This window comes from Poecilia mexicana, unplaced genomic scaffold, assembly GCF_051168715.1.
Source record: "Poecilia mexicana isolate PSO_F unplaced genomic scaffold, ASM5116871v1 scaffold_7, whole genome shotgun sequence".
NCBI lineage: Eukaryota > Metazoa > Chordata > Actinopteri > Cyprinodontiformes > Poeciliidae > Poecilia > Poecilia mexicana.
The window spans coordinates 30989787-31009765 of record NW_028263376.1 but is presented as its reverse complement, the minus strand read 5'-3'; the positions used below and the strand labels follow the sequence as shown (position 1 = coordinate 31009765).

Sequence of the window (19979 nt, the reverse complement as noted above, 5' to 3'; positions counted from 1 at the left end):
AAGGCACAGAAAAACTCTAAATGACTTTAAAATGTTTGGTTTTCACAAAAAGGAAGAAATTATTGAAAGTCACATTTATCCAGGAACATCTTTGCATTAATAATTGCACAATTTGACATTTTGAAAATAAATTTGCTTAATGGAAATATGGCAGTTTTGAAAAAACTTGTTTTTCAATAAAATGGTTTTAGCATTAGGATGAGGTTTTTTCTTTTATCTGTATCAAAATTGGTTTATTTCTCAAAAAAGCAAAGTCACATGATGAAGGTTTGTGGCCCTCTAGAAAAAAACAGACACGCCCTGGATAAGATGTTTAATTTATTCCTCAGAAAAGCAATATGGATCCCAAGGACTTTAAACTTTGGGTTTCTGTCCATGTTGTAAAACGTTTGGACGCCAAAGTTCAGTTAAAATGTTTCAGTCACTAAAAAAGGTAAAAATTTAAATTCTGCTGTAATGTAAATAAAAATAAATTGCTTGTGAATTAATAAAAGCTCCACATCTATTCACTGTTTATGACTGAGCAGTCATCAAAGGTACTTTTAGGTAAAATTCACTGAAAAAGGAGGTTTTATTGTTTATATTATTTATATTGTTTTTGTAATTTAACTGAAATTGTATCATGATCATGATTTACCCATCTACTAATCAAATTAAATTCATGACTCAACAAAGGAGGCAGTTTTGCGGTAGCTTGTAAATGAATCCATGATTTTAAAACTGCATTTTGTATTTATTCAGGTTTTATTCAGTGAGTACAGAAATTATTCAGACCAGTTTAAATTTTTCAGTTTCATTGCAGCCATTTTCTAAAACCAAAGAAGTTCTAATTATTTCCCATGAATGTGCACTCAACAGAAATGTAGACATTTTTGCAAATTTATTAAAAAAGAAGAACCGAAATGTCCTTTATATAATATAATGTACTTTCCGTATTCACTGCATGTTTGTTGGATCATCTGAAATATTTAAGAGTCTGGAAAACAAACACACTCCATCATTTATCTGAGGTTTGCAGGTTTGGCTTTGTGTGTCTTTGGGTTGGACGCGAGTCAATAACTGTTACAGTTTGTAAAGATCTGTGTCCATTCTGGTTTCACCTAAAAAGCAAACATCAAACCTGGCTGGACATGAAAACAAACATTAAAAAATAAACATCCACAACCACATGCGTGTACAGTGTGTGTAGTTTAATTTCTCCAGCTGCTTTTAAACGGCTTTCAAACAGTAAAACCAACAGATGAAGTAAAACATGAGTGGATATTTTATGGAAATAAACATTTCCCATTCAGCAGTCACAGCAACAATTCTGTTAAATCTGAGTTTAAATCACGCAAATATTTACAACTACAGCTACCGACTTCACCAGCTTCCCTTAAACAACAGATTTAATGTCTGATTTCAGAGTGAAAGGTTAAACGTTTTAAAGGCTTATCCTGTTTCACGATGAGTTTTGTTATTTCAAGCTAAACTTCTTCCCTACACTTCAAAAACACAATCCTACCCAGTAATTCTGGTCAGCTTTTAGTGTAAATATGTTAGGACACTTGAAATAAGAGAAAAATAACTTACAAGATAACTTTAGATGAGCTTGTTTAAAGTAAATACTTCCTTAATATTGGTGGGAAAAATGACAGTTTAACTCACAGATTATTTCACTTAAAACATTTTCTAATGTCAAATTAAATTATCTGTCAGTTAAACTAGTTCTTCTTTCAGCAATATTAAGGAATAATTTGCTTAAATAAGCTCCTGTTTCTTGCTGAAAAATTACTTGTAAGTTAGTTTTTTCTGATTTAGCGTGTACTAAAATATTTTCAAAACTGCTTTTTGTGTTTTTGCAGTGTAGTTTCTGCCAGCCAACAGACGTAGAAACATGCTCACACACAGAAACACCCAACAAAATATGATTAAATTCAGTTCAAATAAAAACAAACAGGAAGAAAACGGTTACAGACACTTTTTGATGTAAAATAACAGATAAAGCTTGCTAAAAACGTTAATCAGGGTATTTATGGCGTTATGGCTTGGATTTGACTGGACTGTTAGAGAAACTTGACTGTTTTCTAGCAGAAACCAGGAATAAAGAAGAAGCCGCCCCGGTGGTTCTGAACGCCCTGAGCTGCTACCTTTGGGGTGTTGCTGCGTTACTGGCTGCAACGCCGAAGCAGCGTTCTGCCGCATCAGAAGGAGGAAATATTTCCCAGCAGCGCCGGCTCTTCTTGTGCGCTTCCTGTGGTGAGCCTCCAGGGGGCGTCGTCACACCGTGGTGGCGCATCGGTTCCTGAAAAGCTCGTCAACGACGGACGAGTCGGCCAACGTGGAAATGTCGCCCATATCCTTCTCGTCGCAGGCGATTTTACGAAGCACCCGCCGCATGATCTTCCCTGCAAACACAATGAAGTTTGTTTACAAGCAGATTACACTGCAAAAACACAAAATCTTACCAAGTAAATAATTGTTTGATATTGATGAAAACGTTCTAGCTCCAGCGGCAGATTGTTTCACTCGTAACGTGAGGAAAATTTATTGATCTCAGTAAATTTATCTGACATTAACTTAAAACAAGCTCCTCTATCTCACTGAAAAGCTACTTGTAAGTTAATTTTGTCTCATTTCAAAATATTTACAATGAAAAATAAACAGAAATATTTGAACTTTTGTGTTTTTGTGCGGGAAGCGTTTACCGGATCGGGTTTTGGGAAGTCCGGGCGCGTTCTGGATGTAATCTGGAGTGGCAATGGCGCCGATCTTCTCCCTCACTGCAGATACAACAGAAACAGATCAGACTGGTTCTGCCCGGTTCTGACCCGCTCCTGTCCGGTTCTGACCCGGTCTGGACCCACCTTGCTTCCTGAGCTCGGCCTCCAGCGCCTGGCTGAACGCCACGCCGTCGTTCAGCGTGACGAAGCAGTAAAGGCTTTCTCCCTTCACCGCATGAGGGCGGCTCACCACGGCTGCTTCAGCCACCGACTTGTGCTCCACCAAGGCTGACTCCACCTCCGCCGTGCTCAGCAGGTGACCTGGAGGGAGAGCAGCAGAACAGACACACCTTCACACCACAGATAAAACAGCTTCGGCTTCTTCATTAAAGTTCAGGTTTATTTTGGTGTGACCAATCGATAAGCTGCGATTAAAAAGTTTTCTGTTGTATCAAGATGGCCGACCGCCTTGCTATAACATGAAGGTAAAATTTTGCTTTATATGCTGAATTAAAAAAAAACAAAACATTATATTTAAATTTTTGTGTGCCCAAATAGCTAATGCTAGATAATCTAGCATTAGCATTACTGATGCTAAGACTAGTTAGCATTAACATTAACCTTGGTCCTGATCCCGTTCTCAAATACTAAGTTATTTCTTTAAGAATTAAATATTTATGTGAAATAATATATTAAGTTAGCAGGAAGAGCGGTAGTGACATTAGCCTTAAGTAGCCAGTCCTAGTTATCCTGACATTACATAGGTAATGCTAATTATTGGTAATGCTAATCATGCTGGTTGTCCTAGCATTAGCATTAACCATCTAGTACTAGTTATCATAGCAACAGCATTCAAGCATTAACTAGTTATTCAATTATTGATGGTAATGCTAGTTATGCTAACATTATCATTGCCCATGTTAATGATAGTTAACATTAGCATTAAATGACTAGTTTTCCTAGCATTAGATATAATATCAGCTATCCCGCTAACATAACAATTATTTTTGCTAATGCTAGCTTTGCTACCATTAGTGATGCTAGTTAAGCTAGCATTAGCATCAGCAGCTAACTATCCACACAAATTCCGCATATTTCAAGGCTCCAGGGTCTTTCAAATCATTACGACCGCTCTGATGAGAGCGCGTTTGTTCGGCTAACGACGCTTACCTGAGACATTCAGCATGTCGTCTATCCTCCCAGTTATCCAGTAGTATCCGTCCTTGTCTCTACGGCAACCTTAAGGTAGAAACAGGTGATGAGAACAGACCAGGGTGACTCCTGATCGGCTGATGTCGATATAAATAACTGCGCCTCACCGTCCCCCGTGACGTAATATCCTGGGAACTTCTTGAAGTACGTGGCTTCGAATCTCTCGTGGTTCCCGTAAACGCTGCGCATCACGCCGGGCCACGGCTGCTTGAACACCTGCGGAGAAGCGGAGCGCCATCAACGCAAGGCGACAGAGGGAAACATACAGCAAGACAACAACATATTTAATCTGACCAGGTATCCTAGCTTTGCTACCATTAGTGATGGTAGCATCACTAATGTTAGTGATGCTACCGTTAGCATCACTACCATTAGTGAAATATGTTCAGGATTAAACAACATATTTAATCTGACCAGGTATCCTAGCTTTGCTACCATTAGTGATGCTACCGTTAGCATCACTACCATTAGTGAAATATGTTCAGGATTAAACAACATATTTAATCTGACCAGGTATCCTAGCTTTGCTACCATTAGTGATGCTACCGTTAGCATCACTACCATTAGTGAAATATGTTCAGGATTAAACAACATATTTAATCTGACCAGGTATCCTAGCTTTGCTACCATTAGTGATGCTACCGTTAGCATCACTACCATTAGTGAAATATGTTCAGGATTAAACAACATATTTAATCTGACCAGGTATCCTTCGCTTGGCCCTTCCAGCTCTTCTCCAGACTCATTCAAGATGGCCGGCACCACGCCAAAGAACGGAAATGTCTGAGGACAGAAAGTCACATAGTTAGACATTTTATCAAATATATAATGCAGTTACTTTTTTAAATAAAGTAACTGAACCATACATATGTAGCATTCTCTAAATGTGTGATTGATCAGTCGTACCATATGATGCATCTGCTGCTAAAAACAAACTTTCTACTAAACCGTTGATTATTTTAAATTGTAAAACATCACTAATAGAAGAATTTGAACCAGGTGAAGCAAAAATGCCACTTCAGGAGCTCTGGGTTGAACATATTTACAGATGAAGGTTTTTCATCTTAAATGTAAAATATTAAAAATTCTGTACAGCTTTAGCTTAATTTCTGCTCTGAACTTGTTCTTTCAGTAAATGGTCTTTAGTTAACGATTAATCGGTTACAAAATGAGTTGACCAAAATGTAATAATCGATTAATCCGATTAATCGTTTCAGCCCGACATGGTACATTATTCATGACGTGTTTTATTAGGATGGAGGAAACAGACGGTAAACATGGATTAATCTGGTGAATTAAGAGCAACAAACACACAAAAAACTCCTTCATGTAAACTGTATTTCCTCAGCTGTTATAAGCCATGAATCTAACGAGTTAATTTTGATTAATTACATAGATTTTTATCACATTCAATGTTTTAACAGAATAAAATCTCTTATTCATTTCCTGCCAGAACCTTTGCATGAATTTTCTATGTATTTTCCCTCCCTTAATAACAAACATTTAAAAACTCACTAGCTGTGTTGTGTTTTGTTTTAAATTGTTCTGAAACGTGATAGACGTGAAAATCCAGTAAACCAGGAGTGAATACTTTTCACACCAGTGAAAACTGGGAACTCGGACTGGATCACAGCTGGACCAGAATCCTGTGGCTGTTTTTCTGAACTGGGTCGTTTACTCACAGCGGATCCGGGTTTCGTGGGCGTCGCCGCCGGCAGAGGAGTCAGCACGTGTCCGCCCTGAAAGCCAGAAACACAGAGAGGTTGAACAGGGTCGTCATGGCGACGCAGCCCGACGGGTCGGGTCGGTACTGACGGTTTCAGTCTGCCAGAAGGTGTCGACGATCGGACATCGTTTCTCCCCCACCACGCCGTGGTACCACTGCCAGGCCTCCGGGTTGATGGGCTCGCCCACCGTTCCCAGAACCTTCAGCGATTTGCGATTGTGCCTTTAAAAAAGCAGAGAAAGTCAATTCAGGACGAGTTCGTGTCTCCGAGTTGGATCGGAAACGGGTCGCTCACTTCTGCACCGGGTCGCTGCCGTACTTCATCAGCAGCCTGATGGCGGTCGGCGCCGTGTAGAACTTCGTCACCTGGTATTTGTCCACGATCTGCCACATGCGGCCGACGTCGGGGTACGTGGGCAAACCCTCGAACTGGAAGCAGAGAGAGAGGTCAGGTCACCATGGCAACGACATAGCAACAGGAAGAGGAAAACATCTCTGCAGAATGAAATAGAAACGAGAGAAAAAACTAACCGACGTGTTATAAATGTTCATATGTTCAAAAAGAGTAATAATATGAGAAACATATGATACTGAGTATGAGAAAAGATCCACGTTATAATATTATCAGTACGAGAATAAACTCATAATATTCCAAAATAAAGTTGTAATATTAGCAGAATAAAGCAGTAATGTTATAAGAAAAAAGAGGAATGTTGATCATCTTGTGAGTTTTTACTGTGGGATAAGTTTTACAAACCGTTTCATCTTTCTGTTTTAAAGAAACAATCAAAACGAATTGAGCTGTTCACATCAAAACGTTGCTCTCATTAAATCAGAGAGCAACGTAATAGTCATTTAGTAACTTTATGGTTTTATTCTGGTAACATTGTAACTTTATTCTACTACTATTAACTTTATTTTCATAACTTCAAGAAGATACTCTGTCGTAGTAAACAAATGGCTTAAACTGATCAAAACTAAATTACAATTGAAAATATGAATCAACAAGTTACTTCCTTAACAATTAAACTCTTCGCTCTCAGAGTGGAGTTAGCAGGAAGGTCAGTAATGAGCTGGAAATCATTAAAATTGGAGCGACGTTGCTCCCGTCTCTACAAACTAACGGGTGGAAAAAGTGAGATCAATTAACGGTTCCTCACCAACACACTGGTGGCGCCGTTGGCCAGCGGTCCGTACGTGATGTAGGAGTGGCCGGTGATCCAGCCGATGTCCGCCGTGCACCAGTAGACGTCGTCGGGCTGATGGTCGAACACCAGTTTGAAGGTGGTGGCGGCGTAGAGCAGGTATCCGCTGACCGTGTGAAGGACGCCCTGCAGAGAGGAAACCGTCAGCAAACCGCAGCAGGAAGCTGCGTTACACTGCAAAAACACTAAATCCAACCAAGTATTTTGTCTAGTTTATGCTGCAAATATCTTAGTACACTTTAAATAAGACAAAAGTAACTTTTCAGGAAAATAAATGAGCTATATATATATATTTATTTATTTATTTATTTTTTACATATTTGTTGAAATTGTCACCATATCATAACGGTACCATGGAACAGTACCATTTTAGCTAATCTGCCTTCTCCCCTAACAAGAAACAACCAATCAGAGCCAGGAGGCGGGTCTTGGCGCTGTCAATCACCTGTTTCCATCTCCCCTTGCTCTCTACTAAGCTACAGCTAGCAAAGCCTACTGTGAATGCTAATGCTAGTTAGCATAGCCACCGGTGACTGTGGATAAACAGTTTTTCTGTAACAGTAAGTTGTTTTCCTGCACATACATGGGGATGATTGACAGCGCTAAGACCCGCCTCCTGGCTCTGATTGGTAGTTCAGGGAGGAGATGAAGGAAATGGATCCTTTCACTGATTATCTGCTTCAAATATGTAAAAAACATATTTATGTAGCTTTTTTTAATAAAAGTTGCATACTGCAGCTTTAAGTGAAGTCTTCCTCTGGAACTAGCACTTTAAAAAAAATCAATATTCAAGAACTGGCTTTAAAAAAGATTGTTTTTCTGAAAAGTTGCTTTTAAAAAGTTGCAAATAACATTTTTGCACAAGAAACTAGACAAAAATCCTTGGTAAGATTTTGTGTTTTTGCAGTGTAGGGATGCCCAACATATGGGCAGAAACATCAGTAAATCTGAGCTGCTGGACACATGCAGATTTAATTAAAGTGTCCCAAGACCTCAGACATGAGGGACCCCAACTAATGTTACGTCTACTCAGTTATTATAAATGTCAAATGAGACGAAGAAATCAATTCTGTGTTCTGTTGTATTGATTTTGATAAACTAATGGAGGGACCGTTTTGTGTCCTTTACTTTGGGTTTGCCGGTGGAGCCGCTGGTGTAGAGAATGAAGAGCGGGTCTTCAGACTCGCACCACTCGGGTTCGCACTCGTCTGCAGCTCCACCCATCAGAGAGTGCCAACACAAGTCAACATCTGGGTTCCAGGGCACCTGGAGCAGAAAACAAGACACAGAAATGAGGAAAAACAACCCTGGATGGGAAGAAAACAAGTGAAACTTACAAATCAGCAACTAATATTTGCATCCAATAAGTGGGAATCAGTGACTGAAATTACAAATACCTCATTAGTTTGTGTTAGTGAACATCAGAGCTCAGCCACAGAAACAAAAATGAGGAAAAATGACATGAAAACAACCATGACACACCAGTGATTTAGGCTGCATTTCTCATTACTTTAAGTGGGCCAGTTCGGCGCCTGCAGAGTTCATGGCTTCATCATAAACTCTGGTGAGTTTGTAGCAAAGCCACAAATCAATGAGGACAGAAACGCTGCTCCTTAAAGGAGTGAATCTCCAGAAACGTCCGTCTCAGGAGGACGACCTGAAGGCCTCAGCCGTTACTGGGAGTTCTTCAATCTGCTAATGGCCCAGGCTGAGTAACATGTTTTATTGAAATTACTTTACAAGGTCAAACGCCAAAGAAAGATTAAATTATTGGCTCTATGGACTCGTTTCATTCCCCTAAATGGGCCAAATTTAATAACTGGGATGAGAAAACTTTTCTCTCCAGCTGCTTTTCAGCCGAAGAAAGAAAAACTCCAGAAAAAAGTAACTACATGTTCTTAGTAAGTTTTTGTAACACACCATTTTGACATTTAGGAAAAGATTTTGATCCAATGCTAACCGTAAGCAGCTTGAGTTCACAGCTAGCTTTTTATTAGCATATGCTCTTCTCCTAGGTTAGCATTTTCAAGCAGCTGCAGAACAAACATCAGATTTTTCATCAGACTTTCTCCTCTTCCTCCGTTTGGTCGTCCTCATCTTCATCTCCTCTCGCTCTGGATCAAACTGAAAGGTTCAAACGTTGCTCACTGCACAGGAATTATGTTCTGGCTGGGCAGAGCTAGCGCTGCTAGCACCTAGCATATCATCTACCCAGGATGCATTGAAGCGTAAACAACGTGGCTATGTATTTTATTTAAATTTATAAAAACTAACTAGCCTGCAGTATTTCTACTACAGTGTTTTTACATCTGAAATAAAAGTTTCTCAAATAAAATTGTTACAACTAATCATGGAAGGTACCGGTACTTTTGGCAGTTCAGGTCGGTAGCCAGTCCTATGGATTGTTAATCCATCAGATTAATATCTCTATAAAGAATGCGAATTTGAATCCAGTTTGTCCCTCCACTCAACTTTCCATTGGCCTGATTGGATGCAGCCCCCAATGACCAGTCAGCAGTGTTGCTAATGACTGCAGGCCAAAATGTAACATTTCTGTTTTACTTTTAAACTGAATTGTGGAAAAAACTTAAACGACGTTCTGATTTGTTGGCATGAACTGATAAAAGTTTCGAAACGTTTCAATCTGATCTCAAGCTAAAGAGAGAAAATCCCTGGAAAACAAAGTGAAGCGTTTGATTGAAACCCCAGAGATGTTGCTACAAAAGAAAAGAAACCCCAAGAGATGACATGGAGGATTTTAGATGTGGAGATGGAAATACCTTTGGAACGGGACGCGTTTTCCTTACTTTCCTTTTCTCCTGCTGGATGGGAGTGAGGGAGGGGAAGGCAAACAGGAGGAACGAGAGGTTAATGGGGGAAGGAAACCCACCAACAAAAATAATCAAAACCAGGGACACCAAATCAAATCATGACAGATGAAGACTGAGAAGCTTTTAGGACGAATGCAGAAGGAAAAAAAAGACCATAAAGTTTGCATTTTCTGCTGCAGCCCGGCTTGTTTTGGATAAACGATCCGTCGTTTCCTCACCTCCAGATCTGGACACGCTCGCTTGGCGGGAGGAGACTGACGTCCCGCCGCCTCCGGCTCCTTCGATAAGTGCTTCAGCATTATGCACGTCTTCAGTGGAAATCCTCTGCAAAACCCAAAAACAAAATGTTCACTTCGCCCTGTGAGCACGCAGCGCCTTGCAACAGCATCAAAATCTGCTAAATTAGACTTTTTTCACAGAATAAACTCAAAATATAAAGACATTTATCAGGATTTTATGTGGTAGAACAACACAAAGTAATCCATGTTGTATTGGAGTCATATTAGGTAAATATAAAAAAAATGAGGTAAATTTCCACAAAAAAACTAGAATTAAAAAAAAAAACTCAAAATGTCGAAAAATTGCAACAAAAAATTTCAGGAATTTTTTAGAAAAAAACCAAAGACATTTTTAGCCTAATCCTAGAAATTTTGAGATTAACTGTGGAAAATTTCTTGGAAAAACAAAGTAATTTCTGAGCTTCACAAGTTGGTAATTTGGCAGAAGAAAAAAATCTTTAAGATTAATTTCAGAAATTAAGAAAAAATGTTTTCAACTTTTAAACTTAAATCTTTAAGTTTTTTTTTCTAGAAAATGTCTGAGTTTAATCTTGGTTGTATTGAAATTAATGTATTTTGCAAAACTACAATGGAAACACTGGAAAACAGACCAGAGGAAGTGTTTGGAGGATGATGATGGTGATGAATGTTTTTAATGATTTATCTTGAGAACAAAGTTATTTAAATTTAGTTTCTTATTTGATGGAAATTGTGTTTTTAAAGTTAAGTTTTGAACACATGTGTAACGGAAACGCAGCTTCCGACTCTTTCATAAATGCATAATTATAATTTCCAGCCATTGTTTGTTTACGTCCTGATTTAACGCAGAATGACGACGCAGGTCTCACATCAACGGCGTCAGAAAACTATCAGATTTAGTTCCACCTGCAGAAGAGACACGGATCTGACCCGTTTTCTGATCGTGGTTAATTTGTGCAATAAGAAGAGACACTAAAGTATTTTCAAAGAGTTTCTGCTGCTGACCAGAAGCTGTTTGGGCAGAAGTCCACCAAAATGAAGGACCGACATATAACTGTTAATACGTCACTTTTACTGTCATTCTGAGCTTTAAATGTTCCTTCATGCTCTCTCTCAGTTGGTTTATTGTTTTATATAATCTTCTGACATACTTTCACTTTTGCACTCTTCCTGCATTCTATCCTACCTTCAATTATCACCCTGGGGATAAACAATATGCTTTAAATTTAATTTTATTTAATTTTCAGTATGTATTTTCAGGAGAACTTTGTTTTAAGTCCAACCTGCAGTAAAAATAAAAATATGTTCTGCCCAGAAATCCTCAGTTTGAGCTTCACCTGGTTCAAATTCTGCAGAAAAAAATCTAATAATAAACTCCTTTTACATCAAATCATTAATCTGTTCATTAAACAGAGCTCTGCCAAACAAAAAAGTTTTATTTGTTTACGGTTTTCATCTTTAGCTGCAGATAATCCATCGTTCTCTAAAGAAATGCAGGAATAAAATGTTTGTTTTCTTATTTTAAAATTAATTACATGTTTATTCAGTTTTTTGTGTTTCTAATATTGTATTAAATGAAAAATTTGCAGATGAATCAATTAATTGTCAGAATAATCAATAGAAATCAAAAGAAATTTTAATAGTTCAGCAGAGCTGCAGCTTAATGCACCTCAGCTATGTGTGTGTGTGTGTGTGTGTGTGTGTGTGTGTGTGTTGGTGTGTGTATGTGTGTTGGTGTGTGTGTGTCTGTGTGTGTGTCTGTGTTGATGTGTGTATGTGTGTTGGTGTGTGTGTGTCTGTGTGTGTGTGTGTGTCTGTCTGGGTGTGTGTGTGTGTGTCTGTCTGTGTGTGTGTGTGTGTGTCTGTGTGTGTATGTGTGTTGGTGTGTGTGTGTCTGTGTGTGTGTGTGTGTGTGTGTGTGTGTGTGTGTTGGTGTGTGTATGTGTGTTGGTGTGTGTGTGTGTGTGTGTCTGTGTTAGTGTGTGTGTCTGTGTTGTGTCTGTGTGTGTGTTGGTGTGTGTGTGTGTGTGTCTGTGTTAGTGTGTGTGTCTGTGTTGTGTCTGTGTGTGTGTTGGTGTGTGTGTGTGTGTGTCTGTGTGTGTGTTGTGTCTGTGTGTGTGTGTGTGTGTCTGTGTTGGTGTGTGTGTGTGTGTCTGTGTTGGTGTGTGTGTGTGTGTGTGTGTGTGTGTGTGTGTGTGTGTGTGTGTGTTGGGGTGTGAATAAGGGGATTTGCAGCTTACTTGTCTCTACATTTCTGCAGAGCTTCATCAGCTAAGAGCTTCAGGTTGATCAGCTTGTCTCCCCGGTAGAAACCGTCTGACATGGAAACACAAAGAGCCAGAAGGTTTACGCTCCGTTCAGACCAGAAACCTTTAACTCCAGCCGAGACTTTGTACAGAAACACAAACATCTCACACACAACGGAGAGTCCAAGACCTGAAAATTAGCAGCACTACGTTAACAGATCTCTACCCAAGTAAGAATAAAAATAAAAGTCTATTGTAGTAACCGATCAAATTATCAATAATTTAACATTTAAAAATTACATCAGATGGACCAAAATATAAGGTTAAGTGGAAATTTCACATAATTACAAAACAAAATCAGGCAAAAAAAAAAAACTAGATAACTATATTTTTTCCCAAAAAGTTACTGAAATAACTGAGTAAATGTATTTAGTCACTACCGAACTGACAGCTAGCTCGGCTGCTATTCTGCACTGACTGCAGTTCCACAGCCGATTACTTTAAAAAGCATGAACAGATTCAGATTTTAGCCGACACCAATTATTTTTGTCTGAAAAGTCGGTAGGTTAGCAAAAGGGAACGTTGTTGGTTTATTCTCCCGTAAAACCCTGAAAAAGTAGCTGACTGCATGTTTCTGTGTCCTATCGTCAGTCATTTCTATGTTTTATAAAAACTTATTGGGAGAAAGAAAAAAACATTTGTATGAATGAAAGCATAAGAATAAATGAGCTTCATCCAGCTGGATTAAGTTTTTCACCCCAGGCTAATCCGACAGATTAGGCTTTGATTACAGAATCAGCACTTCAGCAGCAACTCGGCTCCCTGTTAGCCGGTTCTGGTTCTGGTTCAAACTGACCTGCAGTGATGAGCAGCGAGCACTGAGAGTCGATGATCCGCTCGCACAAAGACTCGGCGGAGAAACCTGCAAACTGGGAGCAGCGGTGGGTTTACGCACGCGTTCTACGATCAAATGAAGCCGAACGTGGCAGGAACGTTTGGTAAACTCACCACGATGGAGTGGACGGCTCCGATGCGGGCGCACGCCAACATGGCCACCACCAGCTCGACCACCATGGGCATGTAGATGGAGACGCGGTCGCCCTTCTTCACTCCTGCACACAAGAACACAAAGGTTGAAACGATTAATCGTGATTAATCGATCCTCTAGTGATCGACGATCGAGTATACAGACTCAAACAAGAAAAGCCCATTTGCTGAAAGAACAACACTTAGTAATTGAGCCAAAACTGTCCAAAAATATATAATTTTTTTATTTACTGTAAAAAAGACCTTCTTTGTCTGTAAATCTGTTCTACCCAGAATCCTCTAGTGCCATGTTGGATGGAAGAGAAACGAAGGGCCAGAACAGAGCAGACTGCCCAGCCTCTCCCTCTTACAAACCTGCAGAACCGACTGCAGGATTTTGGTGATTCGAAGCAGAAAGTCAGAGGAGACTTTTCTGAACAGCAACAGTTTATTTCCAACAGTAGCTAAAAATATCTGTTACTGTGTTGAAACCAGGTGCTTTCATCATCTGTGAGGAAGCAAACATTTCAGTACATTTCACCATCATGCTCTCTGCAGATGGTGTAGCAACAACCGCTAAGGAGCCAGAGAACCACAGAAGTCGGTTCCTGCCAAAATCTGCTGGGACTTTACAGAACTGGCTATGTTAAACAACGGAGGTCAGGAAACACAACATTTAGACAGAGAAACTGTAAAATGATACCTTTGTGTAAGTCAGTGATTGTAACGGTAAAGCAGCTGGTTCCTCTGAGGCCAATTTAATCCTCATTTACACGACTCCTGCTGCTCAGATTAAAGATTTTTCATGTTTGTCTTGATTAAAGACAAACTGCATAAATTTGTTCTTAAAGGTGCTATTTTGACATTTTTGTGTAAATGTGTTTGATTCTGCAATATTTGGCTTAAAACCGTCTCATTGCTGCCCCGTTTGGGCTGAATGGTGGCGAATGCAGCTGATTTTCCATTGGTTACAGCGGTCCAGTTCGGCTGGTGTCTGGGTCATACATGGCTTTATCCTCCGGTCTGAAACCGTCTCGGTCAGACCGGTTCTGTGCTCTCAAACAGCCACTTTTTCAGAGACTTTAGTAGCAATTTTAATTGCTGTTTCTTTGTTTATTTTGGACATATAAAATGTTTTCCACTTCTAGTTTGTCAGAAATGTCAGCTTACTGATCTTTGAGAGTGAACCTGCATTGCTATGCCATTACGTCGGGAGCTGGAAAGGTGATCGGATAGCATATGTGGATGCCAAGCAGGCCAAAGATAACTCCAAAAGCAGGAAGTGAACTACAGTGCAGGGCATTCTGGGTAAATACAAATGGGTTAGCAGGAGCAATGGCTTTTCTTTTTTTTTTGTTTTGTTTTTTACCAAAGACTAAAGAGAAATCCTCCAACCATTAAAATCTGACACCACTCCATTTTTGTTAACACTTGGTAAAGAAGGAAGTTGTGCTCAGTGTCTTCTTCAGAGATCTTTGTGTCATTTCCTTCTGTATCTCTTGGCACAGCGCCCCCACAGGCCAGGAGGGAAACAGGATCCAGAGGGTTTGACACAAAAAATTTAACAAATGTTGTATTTTGGTCCCCAGTCGACCCGAGCCTGCTGGACTGTGAGGCGTGAAAAGACCCTGAAGGCTCAGTGGCAGATCAGATGTTTAAATGTTGGTGGATTAGCGGGCAGACGGGGCTTACCCTGGGATTTTAGGACATTAGCGAACCGGCAGACCTTCTGCAGCAGCTCTCTGTAGGTGACGGTCAAGTCATCTCCAGGTTCATTGCCTTCCCTGGAGAAAGAGACAGTCAGGAAAAACAAACTCACAAACATCTGACTGGTTTAATTTATCGTTCCTTACAGAATTAAAACCAACAATGGGTCAGAATAATCATAATGACTATGAATGTTAGCCTTGATTAAGTTTTTTCCCCCGAAATGGCTGACAAAGAAATCTGATGTTGAGCTGTTGGTTTTCTTTACAAGCATCCTAATAACCAATATACTGAGTGGAAAAAATATATATGATTCTCATCTGCAAATCTAAAAACCAAGTTTTAAACTTATCGTCTAATAAAAAAGCATCATTATCTGATTTGGTCTTGATGTGTCATTTAATTTAGAAGAAGCAAGAAATGTAATAATTGGGGACCATTTCGGCTTTAACCTTCACACTTCAGCAAAAACTGAGTTGATTTTCAGGTTTTCCAGCTCTATTTGGGTTCCATACAACAGATTTGACGTTAAACAGGAGGAACATCACAAACAGGAAGGATGAAATGAGAAATGTAACAGTCCACGTTCAACAGCAGATGAGACTGAAGTCAGGCGCGACAATCAGGGAGCCACTGATGTGTTCAGGTAGCTACACCCAAAACTCAACTGAAGTAAGAGCAGCAGTACTTCTATGTATTTCTACTGAAGCGAAAGTAAAAAGTAGACATCCAAAGAAGTTAACCGATAACATCATATAATCGCTTATATGGGGATCCGTTTTCCGTCCCTCCACTGACCAGAAGAAGGCGATCTTGTCGCCGAGCTTCCTCTCGTGGACGTTGCGGTCCAGCAGGTTGTAGCAGATGTTGGTGGTGGCTCCTTCCATGCACTTAACGAAGATTTCTCCTTTGGTCACGTCGAAGTTGTAGTCCAGGAAGCAACCGGTGTGTTTGGTCTTCCAGAAGAAATCTTTAGCAATGGCACCCCAGAACTCTGCGGCACAGAATCAGGGCAGAAAGGCACCGCTGGGTTTTTCAAGAAATTCACATTTAAAATACAGAAAAATGTATCATAGTTATTAACATCATTCCGGTTCAGTTCAGAACCTGATGGGATAAGACTAATGGACATCCTGCTCTTCATACGCAACATCCAGGAGTTTTGGCAAAAATATAAATATTTGTGTTTTTCAAAAATACAAAGCATGACTGTTGGATGTATCATTAATTTCTCAGGAAATGAAATTACCTGGATGAAATCATAATGAAATGACAGGAAGCAGACTCAATGTTTAGTGTAATTTACTGTTTTTCTCTTCCTACCAAAAGCTGGATGGTAAAAGTCTTCAGTCTGGTGCTTTATTTATTTGTTTCTATTGTTCTGTTTATTTACTGTGGATATTTAAAATGTCCTCCAGTTGCAGAGTTAAATGTTTATTAGAATTTAAAGTTTATTGATCTTTGAGAATGTTTTCTGCAGCTGACTTTTATAGTTGGGTTAATTCAGTAGTTTGAACAGCAATGGGCAGAAATCAGTGATTCCTTGAAGCTGTAAGTTTGTGATAAAATCCCAACAGGTTGCATGTCTGTAATTATACAGAAGAAAATGTCTGTAAACTTTTATTTCCTCCTGCAGTTATCTGCCTTGTACATCAGCACACAGGAGCAAAGTGTGTATCACTACCAAACCGTTTATGTTTATGGGTTAGTGCAATCAAACGGCCTTTAGTGGAGGCAATAAAGACACACTGAGCCTTGAACCAGGAAGTAACAGGGTAAAAATAAAAAATAAAACAGAAACTGCATATGTGCAATATTTCAAACTTTATGTGACGCTTTAAAATGGGTTTGCAAAAGGAAGAATGGATGTATCATGTTCTGCAAAATGATGAAACCAGTTGGTTGATTATCTCAACGATTCATCAACATTTCCTTTGGTCTGATGTTGAGATATGAGTCATAATAACCGGCCAAAGACTATCCCATTTATTGTCTGTTTTAAAGTAAATACTAAACCTGCCTGTAACTGTATGACAAATCTTTCAACAGGCTTTAAATGTGAACCAGCAGAAACCACAGGAAGAAATGGATGGAAGTCTAGGTAAATCTGCCACAATAAGAAATTAGATCAACAATCGTTAAAAAAGATATTCTTTTTTTATGCTATCGTTGAAAAGTCGCCATTTTGAAAAATGTTGCAAAGATTTGGCATCCAGAGAAAAGTGGTTAGTTTGAACTACCTGACACTTTTGCCTGTTTTCTCTGCCGAATTGAAAACAGGCAATTTTTAAATGCAATTACCTGGACTTTATAACCCATTTAGATTTTTGATTTGTTTATTTTATCCATTTAAACATTTTTCATTTAGAGTGTAAAATGTTACTAATAAAAGTTTTTCCAGTCTTTGAACTCTGTCATTATTGTTATTGCCGTATATTAGTTGAAAATCGTCTCAGAATGACAATATTATTGTTTATCACAATAATTTCTGGGACAATTTATCGTCTCATTGTGACAGGGCTATAAAAGTCTGTCACAATGAGAAATAAATCAATCCTATGATAAATTCAAACAAGCTCAATAATCTCAATTTGCATGATTTATTGTTTTTCTCTTTTCTCTCTATCACAAACTGGATGATAAAAATCTTCAGTTTGGTGTTTTGGTCTTAATTAGCCATTTTCTTGAATGACAGTCTTGCTTACGAAGACTTCATAGTTAATTTCATTTGTTGTTTGGTTTATTTATTTTTGATTTTTTTTAATGTCCTCCAGGTTAAATGTTCACTAGAATTTAAAGTTTATTGATCTTTGAGAATGTTTCCTTCCATTATTATGCCACTATTATTATTGTATCACTTCAAAATGGACTCAAAACAATATTATCATGGGGTGCTGTGGTGGCGCAGGGGCAAAGCACAACCCATGTATTGAGGCCTCAGTCCTCATGCCAGTGGCCACAGGTTCAATTCCCAGCCTGGTGACATTTGCCCCTCTCTCATAACCCTCTTTCCTGTCAAACTACTTTCAAATAAAGGCCACTACAGCCAACAAAACCTTAAAAAAAAAAACACAATATTGTCCCATTAATTACAATGGGACAATGTATTGTCCTGCAAAATTTGTCATTGTGACAGGTCTAATTATCACTATTAACATAAGACAGGTCGGTTCAGTTCATTCAAAGGGAATCCCAATATCATATTATAAATATGATATTATAATAATATTGTTGGCATTATTTCTATGTTTACCTCTGTGTGAATATGTGCTTAGTACATTCTGTTGTAAAGCTCTATGTATAAATTAATAACTCCGTGTTTGTACTGAAAAAGTTTCTGGGTTTCATTCTCTGACTCAGTGTAAACTGAAATGTTTGCACTGAAATGTTTCAGTGTGAAAACTGGGAAATTCCTGGAGAAACTCCGACCTTTCACTGATCCTGTGGTATCAGAGCAATGCGGATGTATTACTGGGTGTGAAGATGTAATCCTGCAGGTTGCGACACCCGTGTTATCTTTTACATCTTCTCACAAGATTTATCACTTTTCGCATTAAATATTCATATATTATGTAGCTTAAATTAATACTCACCATCTGGATTCTCAATGGAGCGGGTGTAGAGCTCCTTGTATTTCTCAAAGCTGGGGATGTGGGATTCCTTCTTTAGGTCCTCGGAGCAGTGGAAGACGTTCTCCTGCGGGGCTTTATCGGGAATCATGTTGGCTCCAATTTATTCCCCACGAACACGAGTCAAAGTGTGGACAGGTCGGCCTGATATTTCCACGGAAAATCCCGTTTCAAGCACCCTGTTCTGGTGAACTTTCATAGAAACAAACTTAACTCATCGGGCGAAGTGTCAAATCTCGCGCGAAGTGCAAAAATTCGAACAAGCTCAATGCAGATTTCATTCAGACTTCCTAGTTTCGCAGGGTGACTTATGACGCTTTTTATTCAAAAGCTGTAGCCGTTGACCCCCCCAAACACACGCTGTTTGATTTATAAAACAAAACCCAAGTCAGTTGTAGCTTCTACGCAGCTTCAGCGTGTCGTCGTTCCTGGGTGAACACGGACGTAAAAAGGTTTGACATCAGCTAAGCTAACCAGCTAAGCTAAGGAGAAAAAGGCAGGTTCAGTTCATCCGTTAAAAAGTCCGCTCTGTGTTACATTAAACGAGCCAAGTTATGTTTAATCATTACATTAAAACATGCATTCATTCTGCATAGCTCTATGTAACGAAAATAAAGTGTTTTTAGTCGTAGCGCTAACTCTTTGTGCGTCTCTTCTTCACTGTTTGTTGCAAGCGTGTTCTGCTGCTTGACTGTTTGGCTCCGAGTCAGAGCCAATCAGAGCTCAGGACGGCGTTCACGTGCTTATTGTGAAAGCTCGGAATTTACAGTGTTTTTCCACATACAAAACTTAAGTTGGTGTCTGACTCGAGAAATTTGCTAAAAAGCAATTCCATCTATTTTTTTCCTATCTCGAGCATCTTTAATATGCTGATAGTTTAAAATCTATAATACTTTGTGATTTGGGAAACCAAGTCAAATCACAAAGTATTGCTTTCATTAACTGATCTGTAACTCGGTTTTAAATATTTTACTGCTAGTGTAGAATAATCTAGCTTAGGTTTGAATAGTCAAAGTAATGTAGCTTTTAAATTTAACCAAGGTAAAGTTGCTTCAGTGTATGGAAAATGAGGTGGATTTGCCCTTTAATCGTTTCCCGAATCGGATCGGAAGCCAACTTCAGCTTCGGTTGCCCTCTAAAATCATTAAATTCAAAACAAGTTAAAATTAAACTAAATAATACACATTTCAGATGTTTTAGACTACATAATGTATATGTTGTCTAAACATTCGTCAACTTTCTGTTAATATTCTTATCTGCATCATGCCAGTGACACGCAAGGACAAACGCTGCGTTCAGGTCAACTCGGAGATCGAAACTTAGATCATGCTAAGGCGTCACACCCACTTTCAAGTTGCAAAACCGGTGCGAAGTAATGATGAAATAAAAAAATAAAATAAAAATGTTTAAAAAATGTATTCAGGTCAGTAGTTATAAC

General features: G+C 39.0%; 1 protein-coding gene across 3 annotated transcripts; it reads right to left on the bottom strand.

Moving 5' to 3' along the window:
- Nucleotides 1-725: 725 nt before the first annotated feature.
- acss2 (acyl-CoA synthetase short chain family member 2) lies at nucleotides 726-19260 on the bottom strand. 3 transcript variants are annotated; one of them, XM_088007460.1, is made up of 19 exons: nucleotides 18506-19260; nucleotides 15711-15906; nucleotides 14898-14989; nucleotides 13188-13291; nucleotides 13036-13108; nucleotides 12174-12249; nucleotides 9895-10000; nucleotides 9626-9664; nucleotides 7974-8111; nucleotides 6801-6971; nucleotides 5936-6069; nucleotides 5730-5862; nucleotides 5597-5653; nucleotides 4617-4697; nucleotides 4022-4130; nucleotides 3873-3941; nucleotides 2847-3023; nucleotides 2688-2762; nucleotides 726-2387 (listed from the first exon to the last, which is right to left on the bottom strand). In XM_088007460.1, the coding sequence occupies exons 1-19, from the start codon at nucleotides 18630-18632 to the stop codon at nucleotides 2260-2262; spliced, it is 2085 nt and encodes a 694-aa protein (XP_087863586.1). In that variant the 5' UTR covers nucleotides 18633-19260; the 3' UTR covers nucleotides 726-2259. The 3 variants fall into 3 exon arrangements, with proteins under 3 accessions (XP_087863586.1, XP_087863585.1, XP_087863588.1); XM_088007459.1 differs by having other exon boundaries at nucleotides 9626-9667; nucleotides 18506-19259; XM_088007462.1 differs by lacking the exon at nucleotides 9626-9664 and having other exon boundaries at nucleotides 18506-19259.
- Nucleotides 19261-19979: the final 719 nt, after the last annotated feature.